General features: G+C 33.5%; 1 protein-coding gene across 1 annotated transcript; it reads right to left on the bottom strand.

Annotated features, from left to right (window-relative positions):
• Positions 1–231: 231 nt before the first annotated feature.
• On the bottom strand, positions 232–26,898 carry LOC143912680 (uncharacterized). The gene is made up of 15 exons (XM_077431976.1): positions 26,843–26,898; positions 25,675–25,883; positions 22,034–22,189; positions 16,425–16,626; positions 8,760–8,923; positions 6,788–6,919; positions 6,517–6,696; positions 6,060–6,443; positions 4,854–5,448; positions 4,666–4,772; positions 4,066–4,230; positions 3,809–3,987; positions 3,071–3,203; positions 2,884–2,998; positions 232–1,598 (listed from the first exon to the last, which is right to left on the bottom strand). Coding segments are annotated over exons 1-15 (4,089 nt in total). The 5' UTR covers positions 26,844–26,898.
• Positions 26,899–27,483: the final 585 nt, after the last annotated feature.

Here is a 27,483-nt window from a genome sequence, read left to right on the forward strand (position 1 = left end):
AACGACAAATCACAAAAGCTAATCTTAATCCAGGTACTGACCTATCTAAATGAATCCGATGCTCTTGTAAGAAGTCCCTTGAAGATTCCCGTGCTATAGGGCTTTGTTTTCATATCCTAACTTTGACACTAATGAATCATTAAAGTAAAAGCTTCTTATGTACATACATATACTTAAAGTTACCAAACGAGTGTTCTAAAAACTAATATTTTTTCTTTTGTTTGTTTATGTTTAATGATTTGAATCCACCAAACTGCTGCGCTTCTTCCTAAAGATGTTCACAAACATTTCAGCAATGTGCATCGAATTTTGCATCGCCAAATCTTTTTCCAATTGCAAAATGTTTGAAACGGCTGTCGTATAGTCGTAGAAGGATTGCAGTTCTGTAAGGCCCAAACTTTGATAGTTTCCAACTCGGATCATCTCTGGAGTCAGAGTTTCGCGATGGTTCAGACCTCTCACAGTGCATATGTTCTTTAAATTCTCAGAATCTTTGCTCAGATATGGCACGTTTATAGTCATATTGATACGGAGGGAGTTACCCAAGAAACTGGGCCTGGCTGAAAGATGACCCAACTTTTCGTCCCATTTATATTTGAGCCTGTCTTCAAAGTGGATCATAGTTAGTGCTAGTATGGAATACGCTTTTCCAATTTCAGCTGGATTGTTGTGAGTTGTGCAAGTCATGACTCTGACATGATCTTGAACGTTGATCCAAACTGCCAAGTTGTGATTGTGTGTGATGAAAACTCCTCTTCCATAAGGCCAGTGTTTTCCGTGAAGACGCTGATCATCATCTATCTCCTTGCTGTCACACAGTGGTATCAATAATCCAGATGCTGCTAAAATTGTCCTTATCTCTGATGGATTCTCCAAGACTTCGTTCATCGTGTAATACACTCCGATCTTTTCGTCTGGGTCTGGGTTTGTAGGAAAGAATAGTTTAGTAAAATCCTCACTGAGTACTATGTTGGTCAGAGCTTTTTCTACACACTCCAACTGTCCTATGTTCAAATTTAAAGGCAGTTCAAACTCATCAAGGTTTCTACTGCATTCTATAGTACCATTTAAGATGTAATTTCCAGGTGGGTCTAAATCTAGATTGATCGGTAAATAAGATGGTTGAAAATCAACTTCATCTTCTTTCTTAAGAGTGGTAGGGAGGAATAGAGATTCTGGATGCATTTGTAAGTCAGAATACATGTTGATACAATGTAAATCTTTGATTAGAGGTAAAAGAAATTCCTCAAATAGTGGGTAGGCGTAGTAGTCAGGTGCTACTATGCCTCCGTTGAAGTCTTCTTCGACAGCGTTTATAGCATTTTTATTGTTGGGTAGCTTTTTAACGGCTGGCCATATCACGTCGAAGAGGTTGTGGTCAAGCTTAGTATATCTGTGCTTTATTCTGTCGAAGATAGGTCTGGTGAGGAACCTGCCCAAGAAGGACGAAGGTGGTCCTTCGTTGGCTGAAGCACTTGGAGGTGGTCTGTTGGCTGAACGAAGTCTATTATCTTGAAGAAGTTGGAAACATCGCTCCAGCAGTAGCAGAATATCTCCATCGGCCAGGTCCCTCCTCGATGACCATACGTCGTTGTTAACTAACATTTTATATACAAATTTTAATTTAATATCTACATATGTATGTATGCTCAAAGCGAAATTGAGTCGGTCAGTATTTGTCAAATGTTTGATCAGTATTTGGCCTCAACTGTTCTTAATTCAGAAAATATTTGTAACTATCTGTTTATTGAAAAATGGATATCTAATTATATGATTCATTTTTTTGTAAAAGTTTTGACTACATTTTTCAAATTTGAAAGAAAAGATGACGGAGATTGGGTCATTGACGGATATCTTATATGTAAATGTTGCCAATAGAACATTAGGTTACTTTTAGAGACTACTCCCATTTTAAACTATATCTAGGTTGATTTGGTAAGCACTTGCTTTACTGTGCTAAAAAAATCCGCTAGCCACTGTGCTGGACGCCAAGCGTCCAGTTAAATATGTGTGTTTTAAGCCAAAATAATTCAAAACCTGCAATGTTAATGATTGTAATTTGCCATAAAAATCATTTCATCATGGATCAAACTTCAATTTAGAAAAAAATAAGTGCAAGAAATATAACAAATAACGGCTGAAGCCGAGTCATCATTCCGATATCACTCTTAAAATTACCGTTGAGCGCGGCGTACTGAATTTCCCCTCGCTCTCGCATATGTGATGCACGTATACAAGAGGTTTCCGACGAAAATAGTTATTTATTTTGATATTGATCACTGTTTTTATTTCATAATGACATCATCCGAATCAAAGAGGTTTTGATGAGGAATACAAAAAAAATATGAAGACCCTGCATTCAGTACATTTGAAGAAATAAAATAAAATATAAATCCTGGTCACTCGTTATCCATCACAGGGCGGCAAGCTCTAATCTAATGCTACTTCTTAGTGTACTATATTACATATTTTCAAATAAAAATGCTTGGATCAGACAATGAGTCAGTTTCAGCTGTAATACTGAACAAATATTTAGACCACTTATACTGACCAAAAAAATATGTTAAGTATGCACATGAATAAGACGGCGAAAACAGTCAATGTCGTGAACCTACTCTCCTTCATTTCTCAATGGACACAATTTAATTACGATATAAAATGGAAAACATGAAAAAAAACTTACCTGAAAACATTATGCGATAGATTGAAAGCGAAAACGTTCAACAAAAAATCAAGTAGTGCAAATCACACGACATAAACTGTTTTTGCCACAAAATAAATAATACATTGACAGTCTGAATGTCAAAGTATACTATCTAATACGTGCTTCGAAAAGCGAAAACTACTGTTATTACAACTATAGCGTTCCACGTGCAATTATACCTTTGTCGTTGAGCATATCTTCCACGGTTGCCTCGTCTGCTCCGAAGTCCTTCAGCAACTCCTTGTGGGTCAAGTACTTGTCGTTGTTCACGAACTCCTCTGGGGTGTGACCCTCCTATTGATATGAGAAAGCTTTGATTACAATTGGATTACAATTTCAACCTAATTGAATCAAAGCAGCACTCACGTCGTCTTGATCTTTTGGGTTAGCTCCCATGCTCTGCAGGAGATTGTAGTAATGACCGTTATCTTTCAGAACTGCAGAATAGTGCAGGGCTGTCCTGCCTTCGAAATCCACGGCCGAAAGTGTCTCTGGAAATCTAATTTAATCATATTTAATTTAAATAAGAGCAAAAAGAGCCATGATATATCGATTACTGCATACGAATGAGATAAAATCGTCGCATGTTCGTATGACCCAGAACACGCGACACAGTATGTATGTTTAATGCGCAATACATTTTTTATCGCTATTAAGTTGCAAATTAAATGGTATAACGCTTAATAATGAATTGTGTTACACTTGAACAATTATTTTGCAGTTAAATGTTGATATTTTCAACTTAATAATGTCCGAACTATGAAACTTTTAGCATTATGGTCCAAAATGAATCACCTTATTATGAATGAATATATATTTTTAATGAGAAATATATTTTTATTTTTTATTATTTGAAGTAAAATTTAAGAATATGTAAATTGTATTGAAATGATAAAAAATTAAAAATATTTTAAGTACACTTAAATTATTTACATAATATCACGACACTAATTACAAACGATAGGTGGGCCAAAAATGATCACTCTATTTACATTGACTATTACTTCGTTATTTTAAAATTGTTTTTCATTTTATTTAATTATAATTGAACAAAATTAATTGAAAATATATGATATATTATAAAATATGCAGATATATGTATACCTGGCTGCTAAATAGCGTAAAATAGGAGTTTGTCCGAATATTACAGCAACGTGCAAAGGTGTAGCACCTCTAGGAGAACATCTATCTCTAGCGATTGCAAATTTGCGTCTGTCCAAAGCTGATTGAAGTTCTTTTAGACCTCCAGAACGAGCTGCCAAATGCACTCGTTTGATTTTGTTCTGCAAATTAAAATGCCATGTTAGAATTCTGAGATAAAAAGGCTAAAAATATGCTGAAAGAAATAAAAAAAACAATACCATATAGGAAGGCACGTTGTCTAGAAAGGCTTGAAGTTCACCGTTTTGGGACATTTGTCCTACTAATCTCTCTCCTTCTCCGTTCAGCACCAAAGCGGCCAATTGCTCCATATTGCAAGTGTCGATTAGCATTTGAACTTCTTCGTCATCAACGTTTACGTCAGTCTGAAAATGACAAAGGTTTCAATAAGGAAGCAAGTCAAAATCTGAAAGGAGACACTTGAAGGAAGAAATAGATACCTAAATAGAAGTTACAGGGACTTCAAGCCAATTCGAAAAGAAGCTTACATTAAATACCCAGATCTTATCAATGACCAATGTGCAATAGTAACTACATACATATGTATATGATTCTCGAAAAAAGAAGTAATCACAATACTGAATACTTTATTATTTATACTATTTTGAATTACAAACATTTATTGAACTACAAGCACAGCATTTCTCAAAATTAAAATGTAAGTGCAAAAAGTGTGCTTCATACTTCACACAACTCCGTAAAAGTGCTATGTGTTAAATTTGAATATGAGAAGTACTGTGCTTTTTTTTTAACATCCAGGTATTTTTTAGCATTTAAACTACCTCATTTGTATAGCTAACTCCTTTTTGCTCAGCATCCAAAGAATCTACTTCAGGATCAGCATTGACTATTCCTTCAATGATTGATTCGCTTCCTTGCGAAAGGCGACCGGTAGAATCTTGAGCTTCTTAACAAAAATTTAAAAAAAGTTTAAGCTTAACCGAACCAAATTTCAGCTCGTTCGAACTATAAAAACATTTTTTTTTACCTGTGGGACTGACGTGATTCTTCTTCATATTTTCAACATCTAAAACATCGGCAGTATCCGCCTTATGAAGTTCATCGTATTCAGATTCACTCTCCCCTCGAACATGTACGTCATCGTCATCTTCAGATTCAGATTTGTTCAGGTTTTCAGGAGTTTTACTGTTCATCTCTTGTTCTTTATAATCGTCAACGTCTTCATCTTCGACTTGTGGTGCCTCGTTCTTCTTCTTTTCATCATCGGATTCGTGATCGAAATGGTTTCCATTGTGATGTATTTCATTCCGTTCTTTTTCTTCCAAAGCCTCTTTTTCTTTTTCTTTTACTTGCTCTTTTTCTTGTTCTACTTCTTGTTCTACTTCTTGTTCTTCTTCCTGTTCTTCTTCTTGTTCTTCTTCTTGTTCTTCGTCTTCTTCTTCTTCTTGAGACTCCTCATTGTTATTCTGTTCAACTTCTGGTTCTAGTTCAAGCATTCTAGGTGTAACGTTTGCCGTTTTAAGCCTGTCAACGGGCGTTGGAAATCTTTCTTCAACTTCGTAGCTTCTATCTAATTCATTATTCACACTTTTTTCAAACGCTTCTTCAGCTTCGGTTACATCCTATAAAAAAAGTTCTCGATTATCATGAATTTAACACATTCAATTAGAATTATACTAAAATGAAACTCCTAATCAAACGATTTCTATACTACTATGTATACTATTCGTTTTATTAGTGCTCAAAGCTAATTTATAATTCGTTAATTTTTCACAACTATTCTATTCGAATGTATTATATTTACATATATATGTATAAAATTAAAACCTGTAATACAATCTCATGGAAGAACGTTCTGAGAACTCAATATTTGGAAAAAGAAGCTTTAATGTGTGCGCCTGTGGTTAATTTTAAATATGCAAAATTGGACTTGCACAATTTCGAACACACGTGTAAATAATTTATGTATGACAGTACAGACGAGCCAAAATAAATCCACTTATTTTGTTTACATATGAACTTATATGTGCTTTTTAAAATCATTACCTTTGTTTCTAAATTGTTAATTAGTTTGAAATTAAAATGCGATACATTTAATTTCAAAAAATTAAAGCCAATACAAATAGGGTGATTATTTATGGCCCGCCTCTCAAATAGGCATAATATTAGAAGCCGAGCAAAATTCTGCAATTGAACACACAGCTAAGAACTGAACTTAAAACAACATCCTCACATTTTCGGATATCAGATCCCTTTCGAATTCGTTCTCCAAGTCCATCTGCTCTGTGTTATCATCGTAATGATCGCTATTTTCAACTACTAGCATGTCGTGAGTCATGACTTCAGGACTAATCGGCGTTTTCGGCCTGGGTTTTTCCAAGATTTTTGCAGTTAAAGCGTCTTCAGCAGCTTCATCGACTTCCGGTTGCACTTCTGGAATAGGCGTAGGTGTCTTCTTTTTAGCTCTCTTGAGTTCACCGATCGGTTTCAACAAATCCCAGTCCCAGGAATTTGGATATGTCACGGAAGCAATTCTGGGGGCGTCTGGTATGACCCCCAGAAGCGATTTGTCGAAATCTCCGGGTCTTGTCTTGTAATATCCTGCAGATTTCATTTTCTGAAACGGAATTCATCGATAAACAGTACCCAAATTATTTAGCGTCGATATGATTATCTAATTGGATAGTTACGTTGTCAAGTTTTCCTTCAGGAGCTCCATTTTCTAAAAGTAAATTATAAGTCTCGTCGTCGTCTTTAGGCAATGCTGCCCAATGGAGAGGGGTTCTACCATCATTGTCTTGTATCGATGTAGCTTCTGGGTATCTGATTGCGATGTGCTCGGCTATATTGGCATGTCCCATTCCAGCTGCCTATTTTAGATTACAAGACAATGATTTAAAGATTTATTTAATCCTTTTAAAATAAATAAAAAAATGTATATAGGTATATATAGAGATGTACTTTATGAAGTGCTGTCATTCCGTTAATGTCCTTGCTCGATAGAATGACGGGAGGGACTGGGTCTTCTGTTAAAGATTTAACTTTTTCAAAATCATTTTCAATGACTGCTGTGTGAATTTCTTTGATGGTTCCCTAAAAGTCAATTGGAATTGTATAGTAATGAAATTAAATAATTAGAATTACAATTCATAAGCCATAGCTTAGTGCACTTGTAGAGCTATTGCAAACCAGTAGATATATAGGTTGTGGCTTCAAGTCTCAGCCAAATACGTTGCTGGCGAGATCTTGTGTTTATTAAAACACTGATCGACCGTCTTCTGTTGGGATTTCCCAATTTTTCCCAATTAACCAATCTTAATTATTGAGACGGATTCAATAAATCATTATCTTCCCCTAAGTTTCTCGCAAATTCGAGTTATTAGCATCTAAAATTTGTTGAATCTTATAAAAGCTACCTACATAATGTATTTCTCACAAGTTTTCTGTGTATCAAAAATTTGTTGATTGTCCATAGATGTCTCTATTTGTATTCTGTGTACTGTTATGTTTGTTATTGTTAGTATTTATTTATAAATAATTCATCTAACCATATATGTATGTCGCCTTGTGGTTATTCTTGTCATGGCATGATGTATGTATTTAATAATAAAAAATGTGACTTTGGTTTGGGCAGAGCTGGGTATATTTACTAGATGTCAAGGTCAAATCATTTATATGTTCAAGTTTCCGAAGGATACCTATATATATATATATATATATATATATATATATATATATATATATATATATATATATATATATATATATATATATATGTATATGAATACATGAACACAAACAAAGGTGCTGAACATACTCGTATAATACTTTTCTACAATGGTTACGAAGTATGGGAAAAAAGCGCCTGATTTTATGCAATGTATATTACATATACGACAAAGAGAAAATTCTTTTTGCATAAAAGAAGAAAATTAGGCGCAGTTAATGTTATACAATGAAAATATAATATTATACAATGTACATACATACATAAATACAATTTGTATATACACAATTTTAAAATAAAACAAATTTCTGATCACCAGAAATTCATAACTTCTGTATTTATTTTATTTCATAGAACATGAACACTCGCCTTTACAGATCGCTCCAAAGCGACGAGTGCACTTATACAGATACAATAAAATAAATACACATACGCATTTTATACAATGCGAATTCATACAAATATGCACAGTGACATCTATGGAGGAAATTTTGCAGCATTTTATGATTAAATTGGTGAACTTCAAGACGCTGAATAACTCGAGATTAGCAAGCGAGATAGGAAAGGAGATGCCAACTTTACAGGAACCGTTTCAATGAAAATCAGAAAAATTGGCAAACTCTGATAAGAAACAATCGAACTGGAGGCACAAACCAAGGTCTGGCCAGCAGCGGGACTCTAGTGGGACTCGAACCCGTGATCACTCTGCACGAAAGCATAATATGCTGTAATAATAAAGCATAATACGACAACATAATATGCTAATATATCAATACACATAAGCATTTTATACAGTGACATCAACAGTGACATATATGGAGAAATTTTTGCAGAATTTTATAATCAAATTGGTGAACTTCATGACGCTGAATTGTTTGAGATTAGCAAGCGCGATAGGAAAGGAGATGCCAATTTTACAGGACCGTTTCAATGAAAATCAGAAAAATTGGCAAACTCTTATAAGAAACAATTGACCTGGAGTCACAAACCAAGGTCTGGCCAGCAGCGGGACTCTAGTGGGACTTGAACCCGTGACCACCCTGCTCGATAGCATAATATGCTGTAATAATAAAGCACAATACGAAAGCATAATATGCCGTACATATAATATCCACGCCGCTGGTTATATATTATGGTTTATATACGTGGTCGAATTTTCTCACGAACAAAATAAAAATGAATTGTCATAATAAATAATCAAGTTACCATAATGTGAGGTACTGCCTCGAGAAACCTCTTGACTGTAGATTGACTGGAGACCTCATTCCTAAGACGAGCACCTTCTCCTCTCCAAACGACCTGTTGGAGCCTTCCAAGATCGCGATCATGACACCAGATCCTGATGTTAGACGGCTTAATCACCAATTCAGCTGAAATTTAAATCAATAACGTAAAAACATGTAGGACAAAATTTAAAAATTCATAACGAACCGGAAAATTGATCGACACGTGTCGTCGAACCCTCGCTCTAATTTCCTCGACTGTCTGTGTAAATAGCGTCCGGCTAGACATTACTTTTGTAAAAAAAATATACCGCAGACACTTAATGGCCTTTTATTTTATGTGTGTGTGTACATACATATGTTTACATTTATAAATAATTTAATTTCTCAGAATATGTGCCTTCGTATATAATGTACGATCGATATTAAAACACACACACACACACGTACAATGAGAAATTGCTAATCGATAGTTACGTCGATGTAATATTCGGGAATTTTCCATTTTTTCGCCTTTTCCGATTATATGAGGCTATCATTATTGGTTGAAGTATATTTCGAACGTGTTGACGACACTTTCTGTGTTCAATTTTCACATTTGTCTTGATGTAACGATTCAATAAGCCACCGAATAATGTGGTTCGCGTGTTAAGCCACTTCTTAGCAAGTTGTGTGAAGGCAATAAGTGTTAGGCACGCTACCACGCTATCCTTTGTACTAGGGGAAAATTCTAATTTTCCCAAATTTTCCTATTTTGTCTCCCACATAAGAATAACTATGTAAGTTTTTTGTTTTGGCACTATAAAAGGAAATGTTCAACACTGAAGATATATTAAATCGAGTAAAAGTTTGAGAATCGAGGTATTGCTGACGTCAGATGTAAAGTTTTTAGCTTAAATATGGATAAGTTTTGTAAAATAGCGTATTTAAAAAATATTGCGTCAAATTTTGCCTCTAATGAAGGCCTTAGCTAAATTCACCTCAAGGACAAGACAAGTAAAAAATAAACGAAGTAGGAAAATCAACTGCGATTATACTACTTTTGAATAAAAATACACTCAATCGAAAATATAATGTAATAAAAAAAATATTTGCTCGAAATTAGGAAACAGATATCTGAGGTCGAATAAAAGGTTTTCTTTTGAAATAATAATATTTATTGTTTATAAATTAATAATAAAAAAAAACTCTTTTTACTCCGGAAAATTTCCATTTTTTTAAAATGAATATTGCATTAAAATTAATTTAAAAACTAAATTCAATTTCTGACTTTCTAACCAAACTTCCTAACCAATTAAAAGCATAGAAACATCTATGTACAAATTTGACAAACATTTCACAAAATTTTATATATCAACAAATTCGAGATGCTATAAACTCGATTTTTTGCTGTAGATAGAATAGGTAACCAATTTATTGGAACCGTTTCAATGAAATCAGATAAATTGGCAAACTCTAATAGGAAACGATCGACCTGGAGCTACGAATCCAAGGTCTGACCAGCAGTACCGGGCCAGGGAATTAACCGTGACCACTAGGATGGAAGCATTACATTATGTTGCTAGCTAATTATATGAAAGAATCTGCCTTTCTTTTTGAAAGCTGAAAATTTTTTGTGGAATTCTTTTCTTTAGTATATTTATACGAACCTTTATATTTTTGGAAATGTCAAAAGTCCATTTTTTTTCATTTCGAGAAACATCTCGCAAAACATGAAATAAAATGATTTGCGTTTAACAATATTTAAAAATACGGGTGGCCTGTAATAGTACGTTTATTCGTTTCCAAGATTCTGGACATATCGAATTAAAATAAGTGATAGCAATTTGTGAATTATGTAGGTCAAACATGAATAGTGTTTTTGGAACTGAAAATTGTACATGCCGCTTTCAAATATTGTGACTCGTATATAAATTTTATTTATATAAATTATTTGAAATTTAAATACATAAAAAGGCATGGAAATTATTTTTGTATTTTTCTGAATTTATTTATGAACACGAAAATGAATATGGCATACCTGGAGTGGTGTGACCGGGTTTTGTACCTGAATTGTCATATAAAATAATTCTCGTAAACTACATGACAACATTCACTAAACGCAATGTAATAATATAAGATATGTACACTGATATACAAAAGGTCTCCGTGAAAATAAATAAAAAATGGCTTTAATAACAATATAAAGTTAATGCATTGCATTGGGTCTGACGAAGTTTAAGTATTCAATTTTGATTCATTCCAAAAAGGCATTGGAATGTCCGTATTTCAAAATAACTTTTATTCATAATTGAGAGAAAAAGTGACCAATTCTGTATACAATTTGAGGAAAGTGATCAAATATGAGATAAAATCTTGGAATGTATGCATATTTTATACACTATTTTATTAGAAGGTTGACACAAAGGATTGTTTTTCATACTACATATTTAGTATGGAAAATATGATCATATTTTCTAATTATTGGAAAAACGGTTTTTTTTTTCTAGAAAATAGTTCAAAATTCATTAGATACGTATATAAATAAAATGTGGATACATATTTTAAGAAATTTCAATTATTTTTTTAATAAATAACAAGCGTACATACTCGCAATGATTTTATCTCGCAACGTATCAAGATTACACATACACTAGGTACATTCATTTACAAAAAAAATTTGGAAGACTATAAAATTAGCATAGAGGACAAAATTCAAATTTTCCTAAGGTCAAAGATTATCTCATAATTTTATGAAATCAAGACGAAAAAAAAGAAAACAATGGCTTTGGGCACGACGACGCCTTTTTACGCGAAAATTTATGTGAAGTTATACTTAAAATTTCGTAAAACACATAATCACGCAATATTACTCTGCAATTAATAACTTTGCTTTATTCAAATTCACACACACATACTCTAAATTACGATTGGAGATTACGATACATCTGATATTACAAATATAAATACACTCGATATTATCAAACGTGACACTTTATATGACAAAGTACTACTGTTTCTAACGCTCACTAGTAATTATGAATACATTGGAAAATATAATTATGACGAGCTTGTGTATTTGTGATAAGCTTTGCTACATGATAAGCTTTATTCTAAATATATGAATCAGATAAGAATACGATTGTGCCAAATCATGCAAAAGTAAGCGTGCTTTTATAATAATCCTACTGCATTGTTCATGTTGGATTTTTTGCACATTTTTACACACTAACAAATTTTAGATTTCCCACTATAAACATAGTGGAAAACGTGTATCGTATCAAGGGGTTGTTAAATAAAAAAAATGATCAATTTTAAACAAATTTCTGAACCTACAAGCAATCAATTTATCTAGACAGAAATTTCAATAAAATTGGTGTTTTTCACATAGAATTTTTTTTAGAACAGTTTTAACTTTTTTATTATTTTTTTAATAAAATAGACGATTAATAGTCAACTATTTTAGTTTAGTTGGATCGAATATGATTGGTTTTGAATGATTAACAAGAATTCAAAGTCGCCGTTTAGTCAGAAGCTCCCATACAAAGCTCACAACGGCTATTTGTATGGCGGAAGCGATATTTTTAAAAAATCATCATTTTTTTCATGTTTCCGTTCTGATTTATAAAAGTAAAAGTTAACAAGAGCCTCCAACAGAGGTGTGTCTTTATTTAAAACACAAAATATGCCGTTAAAATCTACTAATTTTATAAAATATACCCATCCAAAATGACAAAATGTCATATTTGCGTAAAAATACGACATTTTTGGCCTTGTTGTTATTACTTTTTGAATTTGTTCTACAAAATGTTGCATTGGAGTTGTAACTACGCATTTCTACCTCCTGAAATAGAATCCCCATAGTATAAGTATGAAAAGTTCCATCAAACACCAAGGTCAATGTTCAATTCGAGTTTTACTTATACAGGCTCAAGTCGAACCGCTCGTAGTTCCACAAAGTGGATAATTACATCGGTGAATGTGGAAATGTCGATCGGGAAAGTTGGCCGATGTTTTCATAATCGATTTCAGACATGTCGACCCGTCGCTTTTTGAATTATTAATCGCATGTACTGTAAAAATACGATCGAAACATATTGGAATGCTTCGAATGGGATCGAACGAATGGAAAGTTCGTCACCAATCAATCACTTCAATGACTGTTTTCGAATTGTGCATAAATCACGATGAAGTTTTCTTATATATTAATAATTAATTTGAATTTTAATAATGTAGTATAATCCGCTAAATTGGGAAAAACTTTATTTAAAAAATAGTACAGGGTTGTATTTTCATTGTATAAATAACTGAATGTGTTTAAAAAAAACCTCATTTTCAATTCCATAGTTTAAATATTAATAAATATTAAAAAAATATATACATGTGTACGGATTAATGGTTCTAAATTGTGGCCACAAACCCACGAAAAGTATAAGAATACAAATTGATTATACTTTCTAATGAAATATTAAAGGAAATTGAGAAAAATTAGTGTATTTTCATTCATAATCTTATCAGATTTAACTAATACCGCATTAAAATCTATACAATTGAAAAAAAATAGATTTCTTTTTTTTTTTAATTTAACTTGCAGGAAACCAAATGTTCTTCAATGCTGTCAAAAAAATTCTTGAAATGAAAATATAAGAGTAGGAATTGTCTATACTTCTAATGAAATCTAGAAAATTGGTCTATTTTTATTCATAATGTAATCGAAATCAAAATATACTGCATTCAAATTTGTACAATTTTGATGAACGAACTTCTTTTTTAAAAACTTTAGCCTAAGAGTATTGTTTTTATGTTCGTCTTGCTTTTGACACCTATCTTTAAAATTAACATTATTGACATATACCTTTAATGTCTTATTATTAAACATATCAAACAAGGGGCATATTTTATAAAACACACTGAAGAAAATTTCACGAAAGAACGACAATTTTAGATAAATATGTATGTATCTAGGTTTCCAATTAAGTTTGCTAACATTTACTATATAAAGCATTATTATCTTTTACTTTATGATTTTGTTGACATACTTTATAAGATCTAAGAAATGATGTATAAAAGTTCATTGTTGAATTCCTAAATTTTTTTTAATATTAATTTAAATGCAATCAAAATATTTAATTTACTTAGAAAGAGCATATATATCTAGATTTAAAATAAAGTATGCTAACATTTACGATATAAAGCATCTTTTATATTATGATTTTATTGACATATTGTTTAAGATTTAAGAAATTATGCATAAAAGTTCATTGTTGAATCCCTAAATATTTTTTTATATAAATTTAAATGCAATCGAAATTGTTAATTTACTTAGACAGAGCATATGTATCAAGGTTTCCAATTAAGTTTGCTAATATTTACTATATAAAGCAATATTATCTTTTATATTATGATTTTATTGACATATTTTATAAGATCTAAGAAATGATGTATAAAAGTTCATTGTTGAATTCTTAAATATATTTTTAAATCAATTTAAATGCAATCAAAATTGTTAATTTACTTAGAAAGAGCATAGATTTATTGAAAGGAAGCAAAAAAAAAAATTAACCAACATTTACAATTCAACAAACAACATTAACACGCTAAATATCATCTTTCACAAAACAAAGAACAAATCAAAATTTCCCACAAAAACAACACTTTATCAATCAAAACTTCATATATACGTATGTATATTTCTAGACAAAGTGAAAACAAAAACCAATGAAAACAGACAAAAACGTAACTTTTAGCACAAAACTCACCATCACTCTTTTCGATAACGCGTCGCCTATTTTTCCTAAGAGTTTTCCTTTCGATCGGCACAGTCGTCATTATTTCTAAATACGGTCTTTGTAGATAAACCATCAATCGAAAATACCAACATACAACAACCACCTACATTGTACAGTGACGTGCAATATGATCATATAATATAATATATACGTCGGTACTAGTGGCGAGTTTGACAATGACTCTAATGTGCTAATGTGTGAATGCGAATCAGCGACGACTCCACGTCATGATATGCATATTGTATTGATTGTGAATATGTGATGATTGTTCAGTGTTTGTGTGGACAAATGTTAAGGACGTGCGCACCCATTTGTGTCTTCTGTCTACTGACTGGTATATCACACGTGGCGACCACGTAAATACTGTTTTTCCAACCCCTATTTAGGCCAGCTGTGTTGATTTCGATATACGGACAGGGGTTGTATACGAAAGAGTCGAACGCAAGCTATTACTTACGTATTAAATGTAAAAATTGTGGATTTTTTTCGTATGTTTATATTTACGGCATATTTATTTACTTATTTTTTACATATACACCAGGAAGGCCTTACAGGTAACCACAATGCGCCTTCCTGGCCAATTACAAACATTGCAGCATTTTTTTTATTATACAAGTCGCTGAATTACGAGACACTGAAAAACTCGCAAATTAACGAGACATCTACGAATTGTACATAAATTTTATTGTACATTAATCAATCTCAAATAGTGGTGACATAGTAGGTAGGAAGAATATTTAGCCGATTTTACCGGGAACCGTTTCAACAATGAAATCAGAGGAAATTGGCAAACTCTGATAAGAAACGATCGACCTGGAGTCACAAACATCCAGGTCTGACCAGCAGCCTACGGATATACTCAGAAAAATTATTTTCAATCGAGGTCAGCTCATGGGATCGAACCCGGCGCCTCTCGGTGCTAGGCAGAAGCTATCTATTGGATGATCTTAGTATGTACAACTTATTCGTATTATAGTATTTCAAATATAAAATATAGGCATATAAAAAAATCCTACTCAAGTTCAAACTATCCAAAATGATGCTAGAAGAATTAAATCAAATGAAGCGAAATCGTTTAAATTTCCTCAGAATTGTCTGTCAAATCGATGTGATGACGTTATCTACTTGAAATCATTATTATTAATATAAATAAAAATTGTTTTTAAAATTTGTATACAGTCTTCTGACAGATTATTTGATTCCGGTCGGAATTCAAACCCACAACCTATTCGTGCTTTTTTTTTAAAAAAGAGGGTACCGGAACTCATTTTTTGTCAAACTTTTTATTAAAGAAAATTATATTCAAATATCGTTTAAATTAAAATTAAATCAGTTTTTCCTATACCTTGGAGCGAATTAAAAATTAAACAAAATTAATTTGATTTTTTATTTTTTTAATTTTCCGTCCCAGTGCGTTAATTTACATATATACAAAAAAGCCCTATATATATATGTAAATGAAATATTTCAAAATTACACTTGATTATAAATCAATTAACCTAATATCACCTCAATCGTTGATATATGTATAGTACAATATATCAATAGGCATAATATTAATAAAATTACTAATATAAAAATTAATAAAGCAAACACCAGTAAGTTAAAGTCTAAATAGTTGACATCACTTTACTAAAAAAAAAAAATCAATAGAAAATTCATTGATTGATTGAACGCGCCTGTCTCCATTTTATTGTATTTTACACGGTTCGATTTCACGCGCCGTCAATGTGACCTATGTATCTATATGTATGTATGTATGTATGTTTTCGACATATTTTTTTATGGAAACGACCAAAATGGCGACGCTTTCGACGACAGCATACACGACTGTTACAATTTTTTTTTGTATGATTTTTTTTTTAATTTCAATGACTCACAGTTTAAAAGCTGCTCGCCGTTGCTGGGCGAGTTCGGGTTCGGCTTGGGCAAATCCAACAAGCTGATCCTGGTCAAGTAGTATGCTGGAGTGTGCTGACGAAGGTCCTGAGGAGCCCTCTCAGCACCAGCAGCAATCAAGATGGACGCAACGCCTTCAGGATCTCCAGACATTGCAGCATAATGGAGCGGAGTACGACCATCCTGAAATTTTTTTTTATAGATCAAACCACACATACATATATATTTGCTTAAAAATAAATATGTACATCTAATATATATATATATAATTTTGAAAGAGATTTTGTAACTATGTAAGTATGTAATGTTGATTGGTACTAAACATCGAAAACAACTGACAGTTTCTATGACGACGATTCGATATATATTATTTTGGATTCAATTTTTTTTACATATATACCAGGAAGCCCTTACAGGTAGCCCCAATGCGCCTTCCTGGGCAATTACAAACATTGCAGCATTTTTTTTTATCATACAAATTAACGAGACATCTATGAATTGTACATACATTTTATTGTACAGCAATCTCAAATAGTGGTGACATAATAGATACATGTTACCGGGAACCGTTTCAACAATGAAATCAGAGAAAATTGGCAAACTCTGATGGGACACGATCGACCTGGAATCACAAATCCAGGTCTGACCAGCAGCACTACAGATAAACTCGGAAAAATACTTTTCAATCAAGGTCAGCCCATGGGATCGAACCCGGCACCTCTCGACGCTAAGCAGAAGCTTAACGACCGAGCTATACTGCTGGCTAAATAAATTTATTAAAAAACAAATGAATATTTACAATTAGATTCGCCATGTTTATGCTGTTTATATTACAAATACTGAGCGAAGCCGGGTAAAACAACTATTATATGATACATGATGCATAACTAACAAAATCGACTTTGATGACATATGTATTTGATGAGGAACCGTTTCAACAATGAAATCAGATATATTAGCAAACTCTGCTAGGAAATGATCGACTTGGAGCACAAATATCTAAGTCTGACCAGCAGCCCTATAGAAATACTTCCGAATAATTTCTATTCAACGAGGTCAACCCAGGGCTTGAACCCGGGAGCCTCTCAGTGGTTAGCATTAACCCTTTGAATGCTGACCAACGCCGATTAGCGTTTGGCCAAAAAGTCCATGGGCCTGAAAAACGCCGATAGGCGTTTTATTTTAAGCATGTACAAAGTAAATAAGAATACTACCTGCTAAGCCTTTCTAGCTAGCATTGGATAAAATGCATTGAATATGGGTCGTGTAATCCATGTCATTCATTTTTAAACGTTTATAAAGACCTTGTTTATTTTATAAGATTATAAAGATTTTATTTATTTTATATTGTTGCAAGATATGTTAGAGAGTCTAAACACACCTTTACAAAACTCGAAATCCTCAGCGGTAGTTATCTAGGGTTTGTTTGGATTAGCTACAATTTCTATACCTGCTTTCTATCGGATTTCTAAATAATTCTAGTTGGAAATTTTCAGCGTGGTGGGCTTTCAACAGAAGACATCAACACTTAAAGGGTTAATGCAACCACCGAGTGATTTTGCTTTTTTATACGAAGGGTGCAGGAAAAGTATATATAATATATAATTCAGAATAATCATAATGCTAGTATATACATACATATCCAGCAGCATAGATGAATAAATATTATGTAATGCTTTCAACTGTGTGGTCACAATTTCTATCTCGTATGCTACTGGCCAGACCTTGGATATGTGGCTCCAAGGTCAATCGTTTCCCATCAGAGTGTGCAAATTTATCTGATTTCAATGAAACGATTCCAACAAATTGGCAACCCTTTCCCTATCCCTTTTGCAAAAATTCGAATCTCGATTTTCGCTGATTAGAAAATGCTGCAATTTTTTTTTCATAGATTTTCCATAGATGTCGCGTTTAATAAATGGGTGTTTATGTGATAAATTAATCAATATATAATTCTTAATCTGTACGGAACGCTCGTCGTATTGGAGCAATCTGTTAGATGACTGTGCATGATTGGTTGAATAAATAAAATAAAAAAATAAAAGCAAAAACAGCTACGGGAAGAACATAAAAATAAAAATAAAATATATATATAAATAAAATATATAAAATATATAAATAAATAAAATATATAAAATAAAATATTGTTGCGTAGGGGTGGGTGGAGGATCCAAGTAAAAGGCCAAAGTCGTGTCACAGCATTTTTTGGTGATTAAGGAGATCCACGCACCGCCAGTGCTCCGTCCAGAATGCCTTGATATGGTCTAAGTACCGCCTTATAAAGGTTAGATCTCTCAGGACGTCCAATCTGTTTACCTGTTGTATAGTCACGTATTCGGATATGTATTTCCACGAAATTGGGTCTCCCCGTACCGATTCTGAGAAAGGACTAATAACGGTCATTGTTTTGCCTAAATGCACTTAGAGTCCAGATATAATCCTGGAAGTAAGTGCAATCACTTAGTTAATCCGTTAACAGATAACCCTTGAACGGTCACATAGTCTCTGGGATTCTATTCGCTTAATCCGCGGCGTATAAAGGACAGATCGCTCAGGGCATCTTCGACGTCCGGTTACTTCTCTATTGTTTAGGCATGCACCCGGATATGCATTTCCACGATATTCAGTCCCACGCTATCGCTGTCAGTTCTGAGAACTCCACGGGAATGCGACCGAGTGCCGTTACCGCCGCTAAGTGCATTCGGGCGTCTCTAATTGTTAGCCGACTTAAGCCTGGAGATAATCCTCGAAACCAATTATAACGGCGGCTCCTTTTAGCATACGCTACACTATTAAATAACAACAACAACTAAACTTCCACTCTATATAAGAGAAACTTCCTTACGTAAAATCTCAGGTGAAAATTTTTGCAATACGCTTAGCCGCATTAAATCAATTCACTCTATCGTACGTAAAGAAAGTCGCGCTGAAAAAGTTGTTATCAAAAGCACTTATTTATTAAATTTAATGGGCGAAAAGAAGAATATTTTATTTTCTAATTTTCCTTCCTCACACAAAGGCCTAGAATTATTATTTTCCCAGGGCCTGCATAATCGATAACAGACTTTCAACACAGAAGATATACATATAAAGTATACATCGACAAGTCATCATTAGTGATAAGATTAAGAACAATAAATAGTTAATAGAAATAAGAACAGTTAACCCCTTTGTATAGGACACTGACTAATCAATATGATTAATAACAACTAATACTTTTCACATGAAATATTCATCGACATGTATCACATAGCGGCAAGAAACTGATTAAAACCAATCACACTAACCATTATATTATAAAATAAGACATTGCTTACCATTCATTAATATTCCGCACCAAAAAACTTATAATGAAATATATTCATCATCGAAATGTGTCAATGAGAGATAAGATTTAATATAAAAGGCACATGCACTGGTACTAACAGTTAGTCCAAAAATGGACCGTCAATTCTCAACTGGTGAGTACAACCTAATTACTTTTATTGGATTATTGTATTTTAAAATTTGCCTAAGAGTGGCATATATTTTAAGGATGTGTCTGATGACATCCTTCATATTTATTTAAGTTTGGACCATAGTGGCATTACAGGAGTCCCTAATGCGCCGCAATGGTCCAAAAATATAGAGAGATGAGAGAAATCAAAATACATATGTACATACATATTATATATACACAGACAAAATACATGTATGCACAATCATAAAAAAAACAATACTATTATAATAATAAGAATCATATATCGTGGAAAGAGACGCGGCATAGTGTGGGCATTAGAGTGGGCTTTGCGCATGCGCGTCGCTTTGGATAGTGGGTATCGTATATAATAATTCTGGGTTTGGTGCATCCGCTCTAAAATCGCCAGACAAACGAACGACAGATTAACAGAACGGCAGCTTTAAACGTAATTCTCGTTTTCTCGAATGATAGATTGCACATCAGATGACCGCATGCAATAATTCTTTTGCTTATGTCAGCCGATCAAATGGCGGCTTCCGTTGATTCGAATTGCGATCTTTTACCGGATGCACAATTGTGTGCACCCAGGCCACTAGTATCAAATAATAAAATTCAAAGTTCAGAATGTCTTGCATCTACAGCCAACACCAATATATAAGAAACAGCCACAAATAAAAAGCATCCCTGAGAGGCCCCAATAGAAAAGAGAAGATTAAAATTCCACTCATACATCACATACATGATGAGCGCAGGCTACCAGACAAATAGCTTAAAATAATCTTCGATAATCTACGTTCACTGAGGTGGAAAATATCAGATTTAGGCTCAGCAGCAATGATTTTATTGAAAAGTCGGATTGCTCTTGGAATAGGAGCCGTCCGATAAAGAACTGTGCGAGCAGAAGTTCAACCATCAAATGATGATGTCTACCACGCATATAATTATTAGGGACATAAAGTCCCAACTGTTCCAGCAACGACGGGAATGACGTATTACCACGTAGAAGCTGGAGAGCAAAACGAATTAGTGCGAATTTTCGTCGAAGTTCAACGGAATTATATGGCGAAATTATTTCCTAACGTATGCGCGCTTTATGTGTTCATGCGTTGTTGTTAATTTTGTACTTGGTTATGTACAGTGTGGTTTTTTTTATTAGAACAGTGATGTGCGGTTGTTCTTGTGCGATATTCATGAACAACCGTCTCGTTCTCCGACGAAAGGGTCTCTTGGACTGTATTCGTTGGGGGGGTGGTGGCCTCATGTTGAGGGCTTTAAGGGTCAAATTCCTTGACCTTTAAAGCGGGCTTACAAAGGGCGAAATCAGACAGCGGTGAATGTGAAAGGACTAAGGACATTAGTGTGCTCGCGCAGAATACGGGAGGAAAAGCCTGTTCCTCTTGTTCCTGTTGCATTCTGCTCGCGCAAATTAAGTGAGTATGTACCGTTTACCATGCACCCTTTTTTTTGATCTTTCGACTTAGGATCTTTCGATTTTCGATCTTTGCCTTCCGATATTTGTGTTTTCTGTAATTTAACATTCTGGCTCGTCGCGGAGACCGATTTTTTCTATATGTTTGAGCCCAATATGTTTGAGTCCAAGTTTGAGTTTGAGTCCAAGTATGAGCCCAAAAGGAAAGGAGTGGTATAGAGATATGGGTTAAACCTACATATACTCTTTCTTATATATGTAGGCAAACGAAGATATGGTTTTGCATTTTCTCAATCATTTTATATACATATGTATATATGAAGATGATGATAAAATGTATAAAGCAGTTCATTTGCTACAGGATTTACAAAGCAAAGCGTTCATATTGTTCACGTGAAATCATATAAGAAAAAAAATCATATCAAGTACTTGTATCCAAAAGTGCCAGATACTATTGTTCTTAACCAAGAAAACGATGACTAATAGAGTTAGTGTAAATAAAAAAGTGGCTCGATCAATCTTACACGTAAATATCGTCATCCTATTGATTAGCTTTCATCAAAAAAAAAAAAAAAAATAGACCACCATAGAATGATGAGGTCATGCAGAAATACATACTATGGAAGCGGACGATTGTCCTCGGGTAAAATAGCATTTTGGTTTAAGGTCAAATGAATGATCGATCGTGTGTGGGTACTTACGCTATCTCTCATGTGTACGGTCGTCGGATAGTTCTCGATTAAATATTTAGTGATGTCTTCGTGGTCGAAGTATACAGCCTTGTGCAAAAGTCCCACGCCAGCCCTGTCCCTGCACAGGGCCAGACGCCTCTTTGCAGGATCCCGGTCCAGGATCGTCTGAAATTAAAGAAAGATTTGTCATTTGTAAATATAGTAAGTGATTGGACAATTGAACACATGCCTTAAGTATGGCTTAATGGTAGCATGTATGTTTAGCACCGAGTGATCAGTGGGTTCGATCCGCCATACTGCTGGTTAGATTTGGGGGTATTTGTGAATCTTGATTTGGGGGACTCCAAATCGATTGTTTCTTATCAGAGTTGCCAATTTTATCTGCATATTTACTATACTGGGAGGTCTGCAGCCCATGTGGACGACAAAAATAGCATGAATATGTACTATAGTGGAAACAACTGATAAATACTCTTTTAAATCAACGATCTAAAGTAAATTTGTTTTAAAATTATAAAATAAAAATTTATTTTATAATTTAATACTTGCAAAAAGGCTTATGGTCCCAATTAAATTTTTTTCCCAAGATGTCATTTTCGGGTTGCCGCTGAGCGACATCTATGGCACTAAACCTGTACATATATAAATTTGTAGATTATCATATTCAAATAGTGGTGCCATAATTTATTTATTTATTTATTTTACAAATATACCAGGAAGGCTTAACAGGTAAACCCCAAATGCGCCTTCCTGGTCCACATAATTATTACAAAGATACAATATCTGACATCTATGTTCAGTATACATATACATATTACAAACATCGTATTACATAATACGATAAATAACGATGAATAACTTTCATGTAACAATACGAATTTTATATTCGATAAACAACCACATAGACATCTATGGTGAGCAATATGGCGACACCTAAGATATAACAATAACTAAAGGTTCGCAACAGAAAATTAGGAAGGAAACGCCAATTTTACAGGAATCGTTTCAATGAAAATCAGAAAAATTGGCAAATTGTGATAAGAAACGATCGACCTAGACAAATCAAGGTCTGGCCAACAGCGAGACTTAGCGGGGAATCGAACTCGTAACATCAAATACGAAATAATTCAACATTCACCACTAGACCACGCTGCTGGTTAATGGGTAATGGGTAGGATGGTTTTTGCCAATTTGATGAGCAACCGTTTTAACAATGAAATCAGATAAATTGGCAAACTCTGATAGGAAACGATCGGCTTGAAGTCACAAATATCCAAGCCTGGCCAGCAGCACTATAGAAATACTCGGAATAAATAATTTTTAATTGAGGTCAACCCACGGGATCGAACCCGGCAACCTTTCGGTGGTTAGCATTTACGCAACCACCAAGCTATGCTGCTGGCTTGAATTATGTTTAGGAAAATTAGTTCGACCCTTGCAGGTATGATCTTACTACAATTACAATCCGATCAATAGTCATGACAGCATGATGAAAATTGTATTAAAACATGTAAATATATAAACCCTTATAGCATAATGAATTTTTAGCTTTTGCCCTCGATTGACCTTTAACCAGCGATACGACGGCTAAACTATAGATAAAATAAATAGTAAAAATATATAAAAATAGTAAGCCCTCACTCATGGAATTGTCTCAAGATAAAATCGTAATATTAAGTACATATAATCTTAACCAAAAAGGTCTTGTGAGAAATTTCACTCACATATAAATCACAATATATTTTTACGTTCGCCCACTCGGCAGGGGTTAATAAAGCTAGAATTCAACTTTATCATCTTATCGAATGATTATATTTTATATACACGTTGTACATACATACATATATAGCATACGTGTACATACATATACATATATAGGTAATATTCAACCGAAATCGCCCACACGTGATTATGTTAGGAACCATTTCGTTTATATTATATTATACATATAGAAACTACGTCACGTTACGACTAATATCTTAAAGACCGAGCATGAAATGTTTGAGCATCGCATCTGTAGACAGAGCTTAATTTTTTGGGATAATATCATTTTATTTATTTTTTATTTTATTCTATTTTTAATTTATACCAGGAAGGCCTAACAGGTAATCCTAGTTCCTGTCCAGAAACCTTGTACATTTGATACAAGTATTATTAGTATTATACAAAGTAAACACATATCAATTAACATACACAAATTTGCAACATTTTATGCAATTCAGTGAAATTCGATATTGCTGAAAACTCGAGATTTGCGATAAAATGGGCAAAGTTGTCAATTTGTTGGAACTGTTTCAATGAAAATCAGATAAATTGGCAAACTCTGATAGGAAACGATTGATCTGGAGTCACAGATCCAAGGTCTGACCAGCAGAAACCAGTGGGATTTGAACCAGTGACCACTTTGTTCAGAGCATTATATGCTTTATAAGCATTATATGCTTTGAAAAAAGTGGTCACGGGTTCAACCTGCTAACCACTAGTCTATTCTGCTATTTATTTATAGTGGGTCGAATCTAGGTATGTAGTAGACGAGTTTACTCAATGTTCGGACCTACATATTTAGATCTCCTTTTCGACACGAAATGGTAGTTTCATCTAATTTCATCAAAATTCTTTTCTAGAAGAAATGGTTATTCTACATATGTATATGTATATATGTATGTATATAAAATTGAATGTCTGTCTGTCTCGTATGGGCTCCTAAACCACTCAACCGATAACGATGGAACTTTCAGGCTTTGTTGTATTCATGTTCGGGAAGATTACTGTGAAAAAAATATGGGAAAAAACCTCTTAACCCTCCCTCACCGAAGTGGGGTATGCAAGTGCCCCAATTTTTACGTTTTTCGTAATAACTATGTGGTTTTCAAAGCTATACACCCTATATTTCTTGTATTCCTAGAATGAACTACAATAAATTTATTTTAATAGATTTTGTATGATTTAGAAAAGGGGTACACCGTAAAAAAATACATTTATACACTTCTACGTTCCAAAGTATGATTTAAAGGCGGTAGAGATAAGTCATGTTTTTTACTGTTCGGTTGCATATTCTTGTTGATCGATGAATCAATGCGAGAGAAAGAGACAGCTTTATTTTCGTAAGCTATTGTTTTCATCGCTTTTGGCGCGTGGCTATTGAGTCACGTAGTCGCCTGCTGGCCTTACCTATGTGCGTTTGCGTGTTGATGCTTGTCGTTATTTTTTAATATAAAAATAGTCAAAAACATGCTATAGGACTAAAACTTTTTTTATGTTGATGTATAAAATGATTAATAAGATATATATTGAACCTATTTGTATTGAGAAAAGCTGTATTTTGATTAAAAAATACTGGGGTCTTACTCGACCCCGGTTCGGGACACTCGTTCGATCTTGACGCTCCGTCCTTCAAAGGTTAATAATAATATTTTAATTTACGATTTTACCGACGCGAAAGTTTGAAGTGCCATTGTGTAGTCCAGGAAATTTGTTCGTTGATAAACCACGTTACTATTTGGTTTATGACGATTCGGAGTTGAAGAGACGTTAGTAAAGCTATAAACCATCACTTGAAACGGGAATGGGAATTGCATGCCTTATTCTGGCATTGCAACGCATGCCGGGTTCAGCTAGTGTCTTATAAATACATGTGTAGAAGCATTTACCTTGAGCTGTTGAAGGTCTCCATCTGTGACAGCTTCGTGTAGCTGTTCACATTTATCTACAAGAGCTGGTAGACCTTTGAGGAAAGTTTTGGCTCTAATAGTAGCTGCTGGCAATCTAAGCCTGAGCAATCTTCCACCATGGCCGCCTAGGGCGGCACGTTGCAGGCGTTCCACGTCACCCCCACGTGCCCAACGACGAGCCTCCACCACTGGAAAATTAAAATTATAAATTTAAACAACTTTTAAAACTATATATAAAAAAATTAGACTCCCGCCAAAAAAAAAATCATATATTAAGTGCGGCAAAGAAACGGGTTGAAGCAAAATTCACATTTTGATTAAATAAAAATAAATAAAATAAAATTTCTTCCACCATTATAAACAGCGGTAATATTTTATTACGTATTATTAATTTAATGTATTTATAAATGTCATTAATGGCGTAGTAAAGCGCATTCTAAATATGGCACCAAATCCGCCACGCTTATTACTATCGACCGTAAAAATTCAGCGCCGTTTAACTTTGACATTAAAACTAATCCAAAAAATCTGAAATAAACTATTTCTGTTCGAATTGAAAATATTTTTTCGCCAAAAGATAGGATTTTATGCCGAAAAGTGCGGCAATCAATCTACAGAGCTAGTATGCCGCAACAATGCGCGCTGAATATTAAATTAAAATCTACGATTAAATTATCAACATTTTTATATATTTTAAATAAAATACAATAGAAAATTACGTATTTTTCAATATTGCAAAATTACGTATTTTCAATATATAAACATTTTTTTTTATTATTTTTAAATTGCGCATTACTCTGCCGCACCCGTACAATGCTACAAATGGCAACATTCAAAGCTTTATAGTATACCCCAACTTACGCATATCTAATACCATTATATTATATTACAAACTGATTTGCATCGCATTTCGTAATTTCGCCATTGTTCATTTGGGGTGGTATTTTCGATTTGTATTTATTACGGCAGGTATAATATTATTATATTATTGTTATGGCACGAATAACGCGTTAGTATAATAATATCTGAGATCGAATAAAAATTAGCCCTGGGGGAAAAATCAATCGCTTATAAATATACATATGTACGTATATGTGAATTATTAAATAAAAATAATGGCTTATTATTAAATTGTAAGAAGACTCACTGATGATTTCAAAATGGTATGGAGGAAGTACTTGATGCTCGTAATGACCATTATAAAATGCTGCTTATTAGTATTGCGTGCAAGTTTATATAGCCTTTAGAAAATTGCGAAAAAATATAACATTTCTGACTTTGTATGTAATATATATATATATATATATGTATGCTTGCAGTGACGTTATTGCTATTTATGCGAATTTATATAATTAATTTGTGCAATGCCTATCTCAAAATTGATTTATTAAGGCGTATTATAATTTTTATGACTCTTTGTTCGGAGAAGTGTAATTTTCATAAATGTTATTTTATCATTTAAATCTCATCAAATATACTCAAAACTGAATTTCGAAATTGAAACAATAGTATTATAGTTTTACTCGTAAATTTGTTTTTTATTAGCTTTGACGTAGAACTACACATATCATTGATACTTATGTACATATATTAAGAGGGCTGGACACCAGCGCTATGTCCATACAAACGTATTACACTTCTCCCTTCCTCAATTATGGCACTAGAGAAATTATTTTTTAATATGCTATGGATATCCACCATTGAGATGCATCTATCGTTTTATTTTTTTGATAAGTTATTTTTTATAGGAGCTAGGAGCCGCCAAACATCTATAAAATCGCCTCTTTT

The sequence above is a fragment of the Arctopsyche grandis genome, chromosome 6 (genome assembly GCF_051622035.1).
Source record: "Arctopsyche grandis isolate Sample6627 chromosome 6, ASM5162203v2, whole genome shotgun sequence".
Classification (NCBI taxonomy): domain Eukaryota; kingdom Metazoa; phylum Arthropoda; class Insecta; order Trichoptera; family Hydropsychidae; genus Arctopsyche; species Arctopsyche grandis.